This window comes from Idiotropiscis lumnitzeri, chromosome 11, assembly GCF_059441095.1.
Source record: "Idiotropiscis lumnitzeri isolate Australia: NSW breed Sydney's pygmy pipehorse chromosome 11, RoL_Ilum_1.0, whole genome shotgun sequence".
In the NCBI taxonomy this organism is placed as follows: Eukaryota; Metazoa; Chordata; class Actinopteri; order Syngnathiformes; family Syngnathidae; genus Idiotropiscis; species Idiotropiscis lumnitzeri.
The window spans coordinates 4854297-4871258 of record NC_142401.1 but is presented as its reverse complement, the minus strand read 5'-3'; the positions used below and the strand labels follow the sequence as shown (position 1 = coordinate 4871258).

General features: G+C 42.5%; 1 protein-coding gene across 1 annotated transcript in view; it reads right to left on the bottom strand.

Annotated features, from left to right (window-relative positions):
• Nucleotides 1–1677: 1677 nt before the first annotated feature.
• adamts9 (ADAM metallopeptidase with thrombospondin type 1 motif, 9) overlaps nucleotides 1678–16962 on the bottom strand; it is a 35438-nt gene continuing 20153 nt past the window's right edge. Inside the window, exons 24-39 of the mRNA XM_088309338.1 lie at nucleotides 16719–16826; nucleotides 16477–16644; nucleotides 14818–15066; nucleotides 13620–13781; nucleotides 13201–13377; nucleotides 8962–9132; nucleotides 7554–7730; nucleotides 5696–5866; nucleotides 5370–5564; nucleotides 5108–5237; nucleotides 4808–4902; nucleotides 4382–4476; nucleotides 4159–4292; nucleotides 3522–3613; nucleotides 2960–3064; nucleotides 1678–2125 (exon numbers count right to left, since the gene is read on the bottom strand). Coding sequence (XP_088165464.1) covers nucleotides 2036–2125; nucleotides 2960–3064; nucleotides 3522–3613; nucleotides 4159–4292; nucleotides 4382–4476; nucleotides 4808–4902; nucleotides 5108–5237; nucleotides 5370–5564; nucleotides 5696–5866; nucleotides 7554–7730; nucleotides 8962–9132; nucleotides 13201–13377; nucleotides 13620–13781; nucleotides 14818–15066; nucleotides 16477–16644; nucleotides 16719–16826 — 2319 coding nt within the window. The 3' untranslated portion in view covers nucleotides 1678–2035. The remainder of the gene's footprint in view (nucleotides 2126–2959; nucleotides 3065–3521; nucleotides 3614–4158; nucleotides 4293–4381; nucleotides 4477–4807; nucleotides 4903–5107; nucleotides 5238–5369; nucleotides 5565–5695; nucleotides 5867–7553; nucleotides 7731–8961; nucleotides 9133–13200; nucleotides 13378–13619; nucleotides 13782–14817; nucleotides 15067–16476; nucleotides 16645–16718; nucleotides 16827–16962) is intronic.

Genomic DNA, 16962 nt, shown 5'->3' with positions numbered 1-16962 from the left:
TTTAGAGTCAGTTTTTTTTTTTTTTCATTGTGATGGTAAACAAACCAAAATAAAAAATCTGATTTTCATCGCTCGTGTGTAAGTCATTTTATTTCCCTCTGACATCTTCCTTTTACAGTCTGGATAACATACATCATGCTTTTCGAGTGGAAATGCAAAATCTGCTTACAAATCATGCACAAGTGAACAAATCTCTCTCTGAAATTCATTCAAGTTCATTCACAAGACACGGTCAAATAAATAAATAATCACACTGCAGAGAATTTAACCTACGTAATACATTGGCACATACCTGATTAACAATTGAAAAAAAAAAAACAAGACAAATAAATTTCAATCTTACAAAAAAAAAAATCCCTTCATTGTCACCTGAGAGCCTGCTGTCCTGAAGTACATTTTGACAAAAAGAAATGCAGTACAAATTTTGCTACATTTTGAGCTCTCTCTTCCCTTTGTGGACTATTTCAGAAATGACACGTGTAGAAATACGAAAATACAAGAACACACAGTGCACCCTGATTGGTTGATGAGGAACATTACGTGACAGGTGATAGGCAGGAACAGTCGAACATCGAATGAACAATGTCGGACACTTACAATAAAGTACAAGAGAGTACAGAAGGTAACAGTTAGCATACTTGAATTCATGTGGAAAGCTCTCACGCTGCTCGAACGACTTGTGAGGTCTCTCCGTGGACGGAGATGTGGAGAGAGAGAACATCTGCAGGGTATCGACTGGAGTTTTATTGGCCGGAGGTGAAAATTGTTCTTCAAGCTACACCAGTGAAGATAACCTGCATGTTCTCTCGTTGCTTTATTTTGTCACGGATGCCAACATTTGTTGCACGTTGTGTCTGGAAATGTTATCTCCAACTTTCTCTGGTTTGGTGGGCCCTCCTCACTTTATCCGATCACAATGCAGAAACCAAAAATATTTGAAAATTAATTATAAGGCAAAAAAAAAAAAAAGAAATTGAGCTGCTATTCAATTGAGATATTTTAGACTGCAGATTTTGTGGGAAACATATGCTTGGGTGAGTTTGGAGGGACTTGAGAGAATTGATATGCAGTCTCTCAAACAATCGAGCTGCAGCTCATCTCAGCTGTTTTTCTACTTCCTGTTTGTGTAATGGCTATGCGTCAGAATATTTTTGTCCATGTAGCTCCAAGTTCCAAGCTAAGACTTCAAAAATTCGAAATGATTAATAATCGCCTGGGAGTGACTCCTTAACAGCTGCATAAACATAATTGCTGTACGCCTCGTGAAAACTCGCCCAATGTCTTCATCTTAAGTGTCATTTCAACACCCATTCAATTCATATTTACTGTAACGGCCAAGAGCGCATGTAGTGAGTGCGCAAATTGTTCAATTAATTTAGACAAGCAGCTGAGCAAAATGTTTTGGCACTTGCTGTTTAGAATCACATTTGACTTGATCGGTAAGAGTCTTTATATAGTGCCGGAACTGAATAAATATTTTTTAAATACAGTGTTCGAAGGAATATGCATATAATATGAATAAAAGAAGCATGCACCATCTCTGTATAAAAAGTGGAATTATCTCAAAACAAAAGGCACTGTGGTGTTAGCCAATTACCCAAAACAGTAAACAAAGTAAATCACAATTAAAATAATATTAAATGCACAGCACACTGAAATAAAATGATGTGTTGAAGTTACTGAAAAAAAATGAGTAAATTCAACAAAAACTTTTTTTCAGGGTTGGTCCCCAATAAATAAGACATATATTCCACTTATACTTATTTACAACAATTACACCAAATTAAATGACACAAGGTAATCCACACAAAAAAAAGAGGTCACGTGATATTTTGGATGGATTTGAGTAGTGCGTTGGACGTTGCACCAAAGCGGAGGGATGTCCTGACATGATGAGCACTTGACTGACAAACACAATCAGAAGCAGCGGCACGACATTTTTTTTTTGCAGCACGAGGGCAGCCACGATGTTTGAGTAATGGCAGAGAATCGCTTAGATTATTTTACACATTACATAGCCAACACCTGTTTGGGATTAGGCCACTGCAACGTGCAGACTGGAAACTGACGCCGGAGTACATTTGCCACAGTAGCCACCGCATGTTCCTAACACTCTGCTGCCATCCTGCGGACACAAAAGGAACAACAACAGTCGTAATAATACTGTATGAATCAGTTCTAATTGTTGTGAATGTATCTTGCAGTGGTGCGTCTGTAGACTACATCATAATGATTATTAACCATTTTAAGATATATTTTCAATATACATATATCTCATAATTAATGAAAAACGCTTAAAATGTTAATTTTTCCAACACAAGTTAACTAACCAGTGGCATCATTTGCATGCCCGTCAAATGGTGTTCGCTAACAAACAAGTAAAGATCCGCAAAGGATAAAGCAGCACCAAAGCAGCATCCCTCAGCTCGCAAGAATGGGAAAAGTGGGAGTCCTGTAAGGTCTGCTTTGGAGCGCCCGGCCCTCCTCCTCTCACAACACGCGTTTATTTGAAGTGCCTGCAGTGGCCAGATTGAAACGACTGGCTATGGATATTAAACTGTGAACATGTCTTGGCATCCCTGCAGCCTCCTGGCTAAAAGTCTTGCCAAAACCTTGAGCTTGATCTTCATATGAAAAGCAAACGGTGGGTGGGCACTTGACAGAGCAGCTGCCTAATAAGGGTCTTTTCTCTGTTGTTTATGAAGACAGGCTCTTGGAATACAAAATACACTCAGAAGCAGCAAGACCGAAAAGGGCACAAGAAAAGAAACAAAACAAAGGGACACCTTGATTCATTCACATTGGGGAAAAAAACAGCTAATTATGTGCTGACTGGCATGACATTTAAGTCTAAATTATATTGGGAATAATCTCGATTCTTCAAAAAACAGGGGGGGGGGGGTATGGTGGGTAAAAACATTGAGACTTAACCTCGAGACACTGCTTGTTCTAACAATACCTGTGTTTTCCTTATATTAGCCACAGCATAATTGCCTTGGGAGGTCCACGTAGTGTCTGTGGCCACTTTAAAACCTGTTCCAGAGAGGTTGATGCTGAAGCGCCCCTGAAAGTACCAGAAACACAATAAGCAAACAATCATAAAAATAAAATAAAATGTTCAAGAATCAAGTAAAGTAAGCACATTTTGCATACAGAACTTACTGTACATAGCAACTTTATTATTATTATTTCTTTTTGGATAGATTTTTGTTTTGATGCAGCTCTTGGTGTATGCTCTCATTAGATTGTTCTCGTGTTTGTAGGAAAAGTGCATATTCTCAGGACATAGTATGTTGATATACCTTCATCACTAAAGGCATGCAATCCACGCATCCTTTTTCTATATGACTCGCCGCTAATAAGGGCGCAGGAGAGATGGAAGCTATTCCAGCTGACTTTGGGCGAGATGTGGGTACACCTTGGACTGGTTGCCAGCCAGTTGCAGCAAGGTAAACAAGACATGCATTATTGGAGATGGATATCTGGAGAAATTTCATTTCAACAGCTTATGGTGGCCTCACCTGTGGACATTGGGCGGCGCTGTAGCAGTCCCCCGCTGTGCCAAAGGGAACCGGGATGCCTTTAGCAGTCAATGCAAACTGCCAGTCTGTGGCTAGAGGATTGAGAATGGAAACAATGTGATATGAGGCTATAAAAAAAATAAAAATATATATATATATATATATATGTATGTATATTATAATATTATAATATATAAATATAATATGTATTATATCATATATATTATATGTAATATAATAATAACAATGTATGTAAGGTTCTCCTCACAATGCACTTGACCAGCAAAAGGATGAAGCTGAGGTTATTTACTCGAAATCTTTAGTTTGTTCAGCACTTCTATTTTTAGGGTCTGCAATATCAGTGTAACAGGATCTTGGCCATTCCCGCCTTGTAATTGAGCGTTGTATAAATGAACATTGAAGACATCTTGAGTCCATTAACCCTTCATGAGCATGCGTGTAATTAAATGGCAGGGGATGTTCTTATTTGAGAGTAAGGCAGGATGCTTTAAAGTTTTGATCACATATAGTGAGAGTGATGGTCTACGTGCCCATAATTATCTCAGGATGTTGTTTTGTTTGTGGCACCCTCGTTAAGAGCTGTGAAGCTGCACAAAATGTGCATGCGGTGACTCACTGATGATGTTCATCTTGCTCAGGTCCAGACGGACCTTGGAGAAGGTGGTGAAGCCCGCAGCAGAGTAGTCTCTCCGACAGTCGCAGTCTTCTCTTCTGGACCCGTTGGATGGACACTGGGAGGGGTCATTGAGTCTGAAAACGCGCAAACAAACACACTTGCGATCGGCGTTACATTTATTGGCTGTAACTCGCTCTGTGTGACAGTTAGCTTGCAAGTTTACCTGAAGCCAAAGATCTCCGAAAAATTTTCCCCCTCTCCTGTTGTCAAGGTGATATACTCCTGCGGATTCTCTGTCTGCATTCCTGCACAGTAGACCTGAGGATAAAAAGGAAGAGTGGGAGGGAAAGGAGGAGGACAGAAACGATTTGTGAGGAATAAAAGAAAAGGAATAAGATGGTAATAAAGGAAAGCGAGAAGCCCAAATAAAAACGGGCCAGCCTGCTAAATGCAATCGGTAGTTTGACTGCCAACAGTGTTACAAAATTTGCTGCAGCCAACAGTTGGAATTTCACGAGCCGCAAAAATATGTCATCACTTAAGCATCTGTAAAACATTTTTGTCAATTATTTAATTTTTTTTTTGACCCACCCAGATTATTTTTTTTTTTTATTAATTCCATACATTTCAACAAAATTATACAATTTACCTTGAGCGTTGTTCCTTGAATATTCAGTAAATGATCACCATCCGGGATCATGCCAGTCATGTGCTGGACATCTTGGCAGCTCGAAGGCAAATGACCTTTGGGTGGGGGAAAAGAATTAAATAAAAAATAAAATAAAATACAATTTTAGGTAAGTTATCAATAAGGGAGACAAATTTGATTGAGATTATCTCTAACTCATATAAAATAATACGGTTGAATGAAAAAAAACAAAAAAAAAAAACAACCCAAAAAACTGAGACATCTGCCTGTCAGTCTCTGTTGGGGGAAAAAAAACCTCACATTTCAGGTTTCTGCAGACTTTCCTGACTTCTGGCCTGGCATCGAGAGAGCATTTATTGCTTTGCTGGCCATCTGCTTTCACACACCGCACCGCCCTTTCCATCACTCCATCTCCACAGCTCGTTGAGCACTACAAAGGAGGTAGAAAAGCATGGAAGTGGCAGAAATGAGATCTTATCTTGGTTCATTTTAACACATATCACACATTCCAGACAAATCGGAACGTTCGGAAATTCAAATAAAGTATGTGTGCTTTACTCACTGGTCCCCATGTTCCAACCCTCCACTCATGCCGAGGTGGACAAGACTCCACATGACAAGGCTTATACCTCTCAGGGGGGGTCCCTGGACAGTTGGAAAGAGACTGATGACCATACTCATAGTTGTCATTCTCTACGTACACCTCGCTGCAGGAGATCAGACGCCGGCGGTAGCCCTGGCCACAGCTGACGGAGCACTGGGAAATAAAATGAACGACTGATATGAAAAAGGAAACGATACGAGTGTGATGTGAAGAAGGTTGAGCTGAGTCGCCATTTTGGAGCCAGTGAACTGCTGCTGCACGATGCGGGCTTGTTTGAGGCTCACCTCGGTCCACTCTCCCGTGATCCAGACGAATTCGCAAGCTCGGCCATTGCAGCTCTCCACGGCTGGAGGTCTGATTTGGTTGACGCAGTACATTTCATGGACCTTCCGCTTGCGGTGGTCCTCGCACTGTAAGTCTCGTCGTCTGTGGCCTGACCCGCATGATTTACTGCACTGCAGTGGACGCAAAGGTCAAAGTCGGTTTTTATCACGTCAGAAAGTTTCGGTCAATGGTAACGGATGATGCTGTATTTATTGCACTTCACTTTGCTCAAATTAGATGCAGCTTAAGATGTTTATTTTTGGCTCTCAATTGCTTCTTCACACCATTCCAGTTTTTTGCCGCCTTCGAGTCTCGCTTGCAGTTGAAATCTCAGTTAGTAAAGTGCATTTACGAGCAACAGCATTACAAGATTTCATTCCGCTACGAGTGCAAATATTTTAATTATACCCACGGTACTGGACCCAGTTAGGGACGATTCGAAGCACGGACGAAAACCACTTCTGTCCTTGCTTAGTGTGTCCTTTAAAATTAAATAAAAAAATACAAATAAAAAAAAAAAATCATCTTCCTACCCCAAAATGGACCATCCCTGCCACTGTGTATCTATCATTTTTGGCGAAATATCTTTTATCTTACATGATCGAGCATATCAGAATGGATTTTTGCTGCCGTACAACATTAGAGGCTCAGAGAAGCTCGACTTGCGTCATATCCAGCTGCGTCTGATTCCAGCTGGGCTTCATCGCTTCATGTGCAGGACTCACGTCAAACAACTGAAATACCTGGAAATGTTATTGAGCTGTGCAGCTGTTGTGAGGAATGGGAATGAGTTAACCCTTCACAACAATCGCCCTCTGGCTACTTTGTTAAATGTGACGTTAGATGAGTGGAGAAGAAAGAATAGTTTTCAAAATATGTGCGATCATTCCATGATTAGTGATATTCTGCCGAAAAGCAAATTCGGCGACTTTAAGGAACAATTTAGTTATCAGGTGCGAACAAGTGTGCTTTTCAAACAGCACTTTTGGTCTTTAATCACTTCTACAATTTATATTATAATTAAAATTTTTTTTTTCAATGAGTGATGTCCATTAAAAAGCAAACAGGTCAAATTTGACATAACATTTTGCATTTCAACTTGTCATGAGGAACTTTAAAAACATTTGTGGTTCTGGAAATATAGGCGACCTCCACTAAAAAATTAAGAATAAAATAAATAAATAATTAAATAAATCCACTTAAACAATTTTTCATCTCTAGGTTCTGCCCTGCATTCAAATTTCAACTGCCTGAGTTTATTTGCAATGAAATTGAAACCCGCCTTTGAAGGTGGACTCATTCCACGGTTCATATAAATAAAATTGTGTCAAGCAATCAAGTTCACTGAACTCATTTACTGCCATTGACGGCTAAAGACGTCAAAGATCCTTTTTTTTTTTTTTTACTTGGATGGTCGTGAATGAGTTAAACAAAACCAAAGCTGTCAAATGTGAATTACACACACACATACACACACAAGCAACGTGCACACTAATTTCTTAAGTTAAGTTAGGTTAAGGGTGCTCAGGTCGCTCGAAGGGGTGCCAAACTTGCCTTGCCCACAATCCTGATTACTGTCTTATAATTAGACAAACTTGGCCAATTCGATGACCAAATTAGACACAAGAGCGTAAAAATGTTTCGTTGGCGGAAAAAACTTGAATCCCATCAGAGAATGAAACAAGGAGCAGCCCTCCTCCTTTTCCCTGGCTCCCGCTGCTCTAGCAGACAAGCCTGCAGCTTGGACTCAGAACCTCATCAGAACTTTCTCTCCGAGCCCCAATAGCGGACACCAACCCAGAAAACCCTTTCCCTTACCGCCTGCCAGTTTCCCGCTCTCCACCGGTAGTGTGAGGGACACTCTGCGAGCTGGCAGCTTTGACTTGATGGCGGGCGGGAGCGCTCTGGGCAGTCGGTCTCAAGCGGGCTTCTTCGGCTGCCAGCCTGGCAGGTCACCTCCCGCCGCTGGATGCCGTCGCCGCAGGATGCTGAGCACTGGAGACAGGACAGGACAGGTACCGCTTAATAAGAAGACAGGTTTGTGACTTGGATTATGTGAGTTGTGGACATATTTGTGCTTGATATAGTTATTTTAAGGTTTGGCGTAATTAACTCATTCACTGCCATTGACGGGTATAGACGTCAAAAAGTCCATTCATATTTTTTACCCATGCTGGCAGTGAATGAGTTAAATAAAATGTAAATATGGAGTTCATATTTGTGCTGCATCCTTTTGGTCGTGCCATTTTCATCTAACCTCTACGGAATAATGAATGGTAATGTGTCCCTTCTACAAATATTCAGCGCGTTGTTGTCCATTTTAATCTCCTATTCAGCACCATGATATCCACCCTTCTGTCTTATTCATCGAGTTTATTTTCAGTTATAAAAACAAACATTTATTGGACATAATGATTCGTTTTGTGTTGCAGCGTCTCAGTTACTCAACAACGTTATTTGCTGTGCACACTTATGAGGGCACTCAATGCTGTCTGCTTTCCGCAGGGATAATGTTAAATAACCATTTTTTTTCTTTATCTCTTTCCAAACAGATGCTGTTAACGACTCACAACCATTACTCTTTGATTACAGTATGTGTAAGCAAGTGGATTCTAAATTGCTTCTTCAGTCATTTCATTTGTATTTATCACGTGTGACATTTCAGCTGTCGACCAAAATGCAGTCTGCTTAACCATGTGTTATCACGCTGTGGGGACAATGCAATATCATTTCCTCCTGGCCTCATTCTTGCGCTGCAGCTGTTCTGCAGAGACGCACATCCTTTCTGATGTATGAGGTACAGATGTGTTCCTGTGTTGGGGGAAATTCACAGAAAGACTTCACACGCAAGAGGTTGAAAAGATAAATAAACAGTTGGGTCCAAAAAAAGGGCAGCCATGATCTTGAACTTGAAGTAAATAATGCTTCGATAGGTTTCATGAGGGTAGCGTATATCTAAAGGAATTAAAGAGGCTGCTTTAATTGGAAAAAAAAATAACTTGGCTGTGTTCACACCCACAACGGCGCATATGGCCCTTTTTTTAATTTTTAAATAAGACGTAATGAGCGCCCGAAATTACCAACACCCAGCTTATCACGCCTTGGCGTAGATTTAAACCACGGCGGTTTTATGGTAATCACGAAAACACCTTGTTTTGTGTTGATATGCATAAAATTAAAAAGGACGCAAAAAAACTCATGTTATAAAAATGGAGAGAAAGCCTACCTCCTCCCAGCTGCTGGTCTTCCACTTGGGACAGCGGCCACCTCGACAGCGCCTCTGCTTGCTGGGTTTGGGGCTCAAGTGCCGGCAGTTTTCATCTTCAACAGAGAGGCCTGAGCCGGTCAAGCAGCGCACCTTGCGGGACTTGAAGCCTCTTCCACAAGAGGCTGAGCACTGTAAGATAGAAAGAAAATTGAGGTGAATAAAAAATAAATCATGAGGGTCATTTTTGGACTCAATTTATATTGTCAATGTCATCATTCCACCCATGATTTTAGCAAGTGTCCGATCACCCCGGCGGAACTTTCATTCACTTCCAGGTTCACCGAGTCACCCAAGGCCTAACTTGTTGTGACAGGCAGACACTCACGCTCACGCACACGCACGTGTGCAGAGGGGCTGGGAAGTGGGTGTGGAGAGGGGCTGGACTGAGCTCAGATAATCACAGGGGGCGTAGTACAAAATTTGGGGATGGATGGGAAGCGACAGGCTCAGAGTTGAATGGGTACGTGGCCCAGCGTGCAGTGCTGTCCCTTGCAGCAAGATAATGTACCGGACAGGAACGCCATGTGACCTTTCACCCCATTCAGACATCATTCATCAATGGAAGGGCTAATAAAATAAATAAATAAATAAATAAAGACATTTTTTTCATGCTTTGGGTATGATTAAGCATGTTAAATTTTGCTCGTAATATTTTTTTGTGCGACATTAAATTATTATTAAATTAATTTCATATTATTGGACAAAATAACCACAACATGTTATGAATATTTCAGATGTTGTAGCTCAAACGGAGACAACCTTGGCCCATGAGTAGAAGCAGAATGTTTTTGCAATCTAGGTCATTCCTCGTGTTTTATATCCTTTTTTTTTTTTTTCTTTACAAGGGCTTTCTTGCTGTGCTTCTGCACCGAATGAAGTGCCCTCAGAATACCCTGAGACTTGCAACCACCGGGTCAAATTGAAACATCATGTGTGATAAGAGTAAACGAACACCCGTGTGCAGGCTTTTTTCGCTTCTCTGGAGTTTGGTGATGATATGGAGCAGCGCACACAACTGCACACGTGTGTATGTGACCTGCATGTTCAGTATGAATTCACTGCTCAAATCAGATCACAGCATGGTCATTTTTCAGAAAAAAAAAATTTCACGTTTGAAACGGTAGCATAATTTTAAAAGATATGCGTTGAACGCCTGTGTCGCAATTTCTCCGAAATCTCTCGATGCTGATGGGGAGAACGGACGGGAAAGGGGCCCCTGTCCAGATCAAACGTGATCCTTGACCCGGCCAATACACCACGCCATTGTCTTGCTGACGGCCCGCTCCATTCGAGTCACTGTCACTGGCCCCCACATTTGTACACTGTCATCAAGCCGCATTAGACCAGCGAGGGAGGGGGGGGGGGCAGTGAGGGGAAAAAGGACACTAGCCGCCTGGGAGCCCCATCGCCAGGCATCCCAAAAAGGCATTAAAGTGAAGAATAAGCGCAGTAAATACTAAGCCGCGAGGTTTACCGAGGCATTGTCACACGGGACAAAGATTTACCTTGATGGGAAGAGCTTTGAACATAGACGGTAAAAACATGATCGCTCAGAGGGGTCAGCAGAGGCCCTGACCGCATAAAATAACAGCGAGATTGCTCAGTGATTTGTGCATATTCATTCAGGAAAAACACGCCATTCAGAGCTGGCTCGCAATTTGGAAAGCTTCTGTCCAAAGCCATGCATGAAATCTAGCACACCGACATGCTACGAATGTCATGTGGAGTTCCGACCATGAATATCATTGCAACAAGAACAACAAACGAAGAGAATGCGCAAAAAAAACGATCAAAAGCCGCCAACGTGACCTCTACTTCACTTTAATTGTAAAATTTTGTGGAAGTGAACAGAAATCCAATGAATCCATAAAAAATTAAATATTGACACAATATTATAATGAAGTAACAATAAATACAAGTAATTACATAAATATACAGAAAACGCTTCTCGTGAAGAAAAAAAAAAAAAAAAAGACTAATACTGCCATTTGTGGATAAGAAACAAACCAGACGCTTATTTCAAGAGCCTGTGGAGTTGGTGACAGTGACGTGCTTCTATTTGCAACAAAAAAAAATATTGATTGGAAAATTAGATCTGGCAGAAATGCTAGCGAGAATTTGAGCGACATGTGCTAATATTGCGTTCGACTTCCACCAAATGGCTAATTTGCAAATGACGCATGTGGGAATCATTACATGCAACAGCCCTCATTAGCAGATGATGTGCAGTACAAAATGGAGCCACTGCTGAGATAACAGGCCCTTAAAATAAGGTGTGTGGTCAGTTGAGACATTCATGACCAGGAGCAGTCAACTGGGTGGGCTGCGGGCAAAAAAAACTGCCCCCGAACCACAGATTAGATCACCTCTCACTGTCCGCATTTGGCAGAAAAGGATTCCAAAGGTGGCAAATCACACACACAAAAAAATCTGTGTTTAAGGGCCATCAGCTTCAACAAGTCAGGCTTGCATCTTAGCCAGACAAAGCCTCCGAAGTGCGAAAGATGTGTCGGGGGGCGGGGGGGGGCGATCATAACAGACTGAGGTAGACACACTAGGTTGGCTCAGAGTTACGAGCTCTGGATACAAAACAATATAAAGTCCCCCTGTGGTCACACGTATCACGTAAGTTCAAATACACATTTTAATAGGCCGTTTTTTTGAGTGACATTCAAAGACACGTCAACATTGTGACACACTTTTGCACCTCTTCAATAGTCGATTCATCTACACAAAAATGCTCACTTCATAAAATGAATTAAAAAAAACAACCCGTCGGTTCATTTATGAAACTTAGATCTTAAAATCTCCCTTGTTTGGCCAGAGCACCATCGTAGGTTATCGATCACCCCTTAATGGCTAAGATGAGTTTGTGTTGGTTTCCGAGTGAGGTATTGTTGAGCATTGCATTTCCAGCAAAGTCCAAGTACTGTATGAAGCACACACACTGACATGGAAACGCTCAGAGCACCTTTGAAGCAGAGCTTAGAGTTTTACAAAGCGACTGTTTTGGTCCTACTATGGAAAGCTGTGTCAAAGCACCCCCACCCCCCCCACCCCCACACACACCCTTGCAATTCTACAACATAATGTCTATGCGCACTTAGAACCCAATGAGACACTTTATTTTACAGAACTGGCACTGCTGCTATTTCTACTTCCTATGGTGGGTTTTTCGAACATGCAGGAGCATATCTAGTTGAGAATAAAAAATAAAAAAAACGCATTTTGGGTGCTGACAATGACATCCGATTGGCGAAGGTTCAACACGAGCAAAGCAACTATCCGAGTTGTCAACTTGGCTCTGCAGCAGGAGCGAACCCAGCACAGAACTGTAAAATGAAGTGTCAACATAACGTAACTCATGATACAACAAAGCACACGGGGCTTAAGACAAACTCAATTCTTGATTCAATATCCATTCGAAATATGCACACTTAGTAAAAAAAAAAAAGTATATATAGCACACAGCACCGACAAAGTCCCATGTAAGGTGGTTCTTTAAAAATGCGCAGATTGGAACATCCGAATGTCGCACATCTAGAATATGGGGCATTCTTTGGAGAATTCATGAACAAGGCATCATACTGTATATTCCTGATATACAAAAACATTCATCAGTATTTGCACATGGAGAACAATTGGCAATATTCCAATACAAAGAGCTAAGACAAAATAAATCACGTTTAAAGTTAATGCTATGTACAAATGATAAACAGGGAACAACAAAAAAAAAAATATCTCAATAAATTATGTATTCAAAACAATATTTTACAAAACTAACTCTGATTGTGATACAAAGTGATCCTGATGTCTTTCAAAACTAACACACAGCCCAACTACTGTTTTTAAGGTAACGAGGAGAAAAAAAAAAAAGTTCTTCTGGTCACAGCTGTCACTGAAGCGTTTTGCGGTGATGTACTGTCTCTGGCAAATTGCAGGACAGCATATCTTTGCCATGTAAGTGCAACAGAAATGGATTTTCCAAATGTCTTGAGGAAACGTTGCAGGCACCAGTGCCGGAGCGGGAAGCGTCTTGGAGTATACAGTTTCTTTTCTCCAATGCAAAAAGCACCACAGAAGCCCCTTTCGGTATGTTTTGTGACTGAGTATCACTACCGGTGAAATGTGAGGTTAAAAAAAAAAAAATGAAGGTATGTAGTATTTCTTTTTTTTTTTTTTTTTTTATGAGCGTACCGAGCTCCACGGGTCGGCGCTCCAGTGGGGGCTAGACGGGCACGGCTGAGTATTGCACTGCTCCCGATCCGGCGGCTTGTCGTGGATCTCGCAGCTCAGATCATTGAAACGCTCACCATTTGGACGTTGACATACCACCAGTCTCGTCTTTATCCCGCCTCCGCACGGTTTGGTGCACTGAGGACAGCGTGAGGAGAGGTCACATTAAAAAGCAGTGGAAAGAAACAAAAACAAAACACTAATGCTATCCCGTGGGAATCAGAAAGAATGTGAAATTGAGCTGCAGGTATTTTCCGATGCCCTTTTTCTCATGCAACCTTCACAAACAGTCAAAGTAATTATCCAAACATAAGCATCCCAAAGTTTGGTTTTCCCACTAGCCCTTTTAACACCAGTAAAGCTGTGTCTGTCTGCCTTACCTCTCCCCAGTTGCCATAGATCCACTGCGGACATGGCCCCGACTCACAGGATCGCTGCTCACTGGGCCGGCTGCGATCCTCACAGCTGTTGGCAGGGTAGCCGTTCTCATCCTGGCACACTACGACTCGCCGCTGAAAGCCTCCTGCACATGTGCTCGAGCACTGTTCTCAAAGAGAGAGAGCCAGGGTACCCGCAGTCAGATGGGTTCTCACACATTGCTGCACAGTGTGGGGACACGATAGGGATGGTGCACCGCGTGTGTGACATTTACGTGTAGATGAAACCTATTCACTCCCTGAATTCCCTGAAAAAATCCTGAATTGGACCTCAGTGAAGGGCAAAAATGTCTCTAAAGTCACCTCAGTATACTTAGGCTCCATTCAATGTTGTTCTATTTATTTATTTATTTACTTTAATTTTTTTTTTTTTACTTTGCAGTGGTGGGCAGTCAAGGCCTTCTCTGCTGGCCTAACATAATCAAGAAAAAAAGATCATATTTTTCACTAGTTATCCTAGTGTTGTATTTTTAGGTGAGAGTTTTTATCCAATCACAATTCAGCTAGCTCGTGTTGCTAGGCAGATTTCACAATACCAATAGCGCGCACTCTTCTTTCCGAGGCCTTCCAATAAAATCGTGCAGGCTTCTGTTCTGTCATTGGGTTTTCAGATTTGATAGACGGTTGCGATAGCCAATCAGATCACGAGTTGGTTACTGCTGAAGTTGATGAACGTGTCTTGTGATTGTATACTCACTCGTGAGGGGGCAGCGCTATGCGGAATCGACACCCCCGGAAGTCGTAGCTGGCGACCGTTCGAAAATCGAAAATATATTCTTGCTTTTTTAAACCACAATGGCCGAAGGAGGGAAAAGTGTGCATTTAATTGCAGATACACTTGCGCGGCCATTTTCAAGACGGACATTTCAGGAGAAGCTAGGTCGTGCAACACTCAGTAGTGTGTAAGTGTTTGTCTTTATATTATTTCTCCAACCGCGGTGTCATAAATGATGGTATAATGAGGGTGATTTATTCAAGTAGGACTGAGTAGGACTTCACTGAAAGCCTACGTGTGACGTACGTAAGAACATTACAAGCGTAAACCAATCACCCTCTGTAAAGATTATCGCTTAACACAGCAGCTCTTCACTGTTCATGTGCTCTTCAACACTTTTCTGGATCTCGTTAACTGTTTACTCACCGCGCCCCAGGGCCCAGTCCGCCATTGGTGGGATTGGCTTTGAGGAATGATGTTCCTGGCGCTGCTGTTTGGCGAGGATGGAAGCGGTCTGGAATCACTGGAGTGGGATGGGCATTGAGACATGGCGCAGTCCTGTTCCGTGCTCGGACGATCGTCCGGGTCACACTCGCTGGCGTTCACTTCTTGGTCGCTGAAGTTGACACAGATCACTTGGCGTGTTGTCTTCCCCTGACCGCAGGTTACTGAACACTGAAAACAATTTCAACCATTTTTAGGAATTCAAATAAATGACAGTTGCTTAGAAAGACTGTCTTTCTGTCTATTATTTCTCCAGCTGTAGTGTCATAAATGACGGCAATATGAGGGGGATTTATTCAAGTCGGACTAAGTAGCACTTCACTGAAGGCCTCCGTGTGAAATGCACGGCCCGCCACTGATTTCAACGGTGAGGAAGTCATTGAGTGTCTTTGTCTCAATGTTAAGATGTGAGTTTGCACGTGCTTGGGTGTGCACATATTTGTTTTTGGCGACCAGACCTGCGGTCGACCAGTATTGTGACACAAGTGTGCTGATGAAAACCATCTGCAAGCAAGGGCGCAGCCCCTCGGATCTTTCATCTCCAAAAATGCATGCCTCTCTGAAACTCCTCTCCCTTGCACACACACACCGACAAATACGGAAACCAACACACGCACATGCACACACGCTGGCAAACCATACACAGACACACAAGCAAACTACTTACTCAGCCCCTTTTCAGCGCATAGTAAACGTGAAACCCGCTAGAGTTCTCACAACGTGCAGAAAATGTGTGTATTTGAAAACGTACGGAAATACAGAGCGACACAAAAGTACCTCTTATATTTTTAATGAGCCACAAATAACAAGGCATGACAGTCCAGTATAAGTTGTCCGTGCCATTGTAGTAATATTTCGCCGTCAGCTCTTAGCAGTCCTCCTTGGCACTAATCATGCAAACACAGCAATGACATGCCATAATTCCATCAACTTTACCTCTCTTTGCAAAGCATTTGACTTTGGAGTCAGCCAGTCCTCCCTCAAGCACCTCCAAGGAGGACATAACCCCAATCTTGACCTCTCTTCACTGGCTCCCAGCGCTATTTCCGTTCGTCTTCAAAGCTTTAAGTGGCATCGCCCCCAGCGTACCTCTCTGAGCTCGTCCGCCCCTACGCACCTGCCCGCTGCCTCAGGTCTGCGGACCTCATGCTGCTGGAGGTGCCGAGGACTAAACGGGGATTGTGCCTTTTCTGTTTGCCGGTCCTTCCCTAAGGAATGAGCTCCCATAGGGAAGCCTCCTCGCTGTCCACTTTTAAAACTCCAATTTTTAGCTTTCGACTCAACATGAGACTGTCACTGTTCTGCTGTTCTTCTCGTATCTATTGTAAATGTGTTTGTGTTTTAATTTTTGTTGGAATTTCCCGCTAATTTATAAGACACCATATAGAAAGCGCTTTGTTACAGCTGATCACGGGACAAACCTGCCATTTTGAGACAGACATATTTGCTGGTGCATCGTGCCTTAGATGAAATGTAATTGCAGAATCACGTACACTGCATGAGGAGTTGCTGTCTTTAGTCTCCGAAACCTGTTCAGCAAATTCCAGAATACGGCCAAACGTGTACTTAGAAGGAACTTACCACAGTCCACTCCAACACTTTCCACTGTCCGCATGCAGCAACGGTGCACACTTCTCTGGCAGGAGGTTTTGGCAGTTGCGCACACGCCGACTCGTCCGCCACACCACCGTGGTTGTCACGACAACTGACATAACGCATCCGGGTCCCTTTGCCACAGCTGGCACTGCACTATTAGAAAAAGGAGAAAAGGTAAGCCACTGCAATAATAAATAACGAGGACAAATCGATTTATGATCACCAACCTGGGTCCACGAACCAAACCGCCACTGGGTTTTGTGGCCTTGATGGGACGGGACTTTGGTCCCCGGGGGGACAGGTTGGCTGTTTGGACACGGGGCCATTTCACAGTCCTGTGGAAGAACAAGTATACCCGTGTAACATCCTTTGACATGAAATACTCATGACGAACTTGAGCAGTTCTGTATGCCGCTGTTTGAGAGTGGTTACGTTTCCCATCAGCCCGTACGAGCTTAGCAAAACAACATG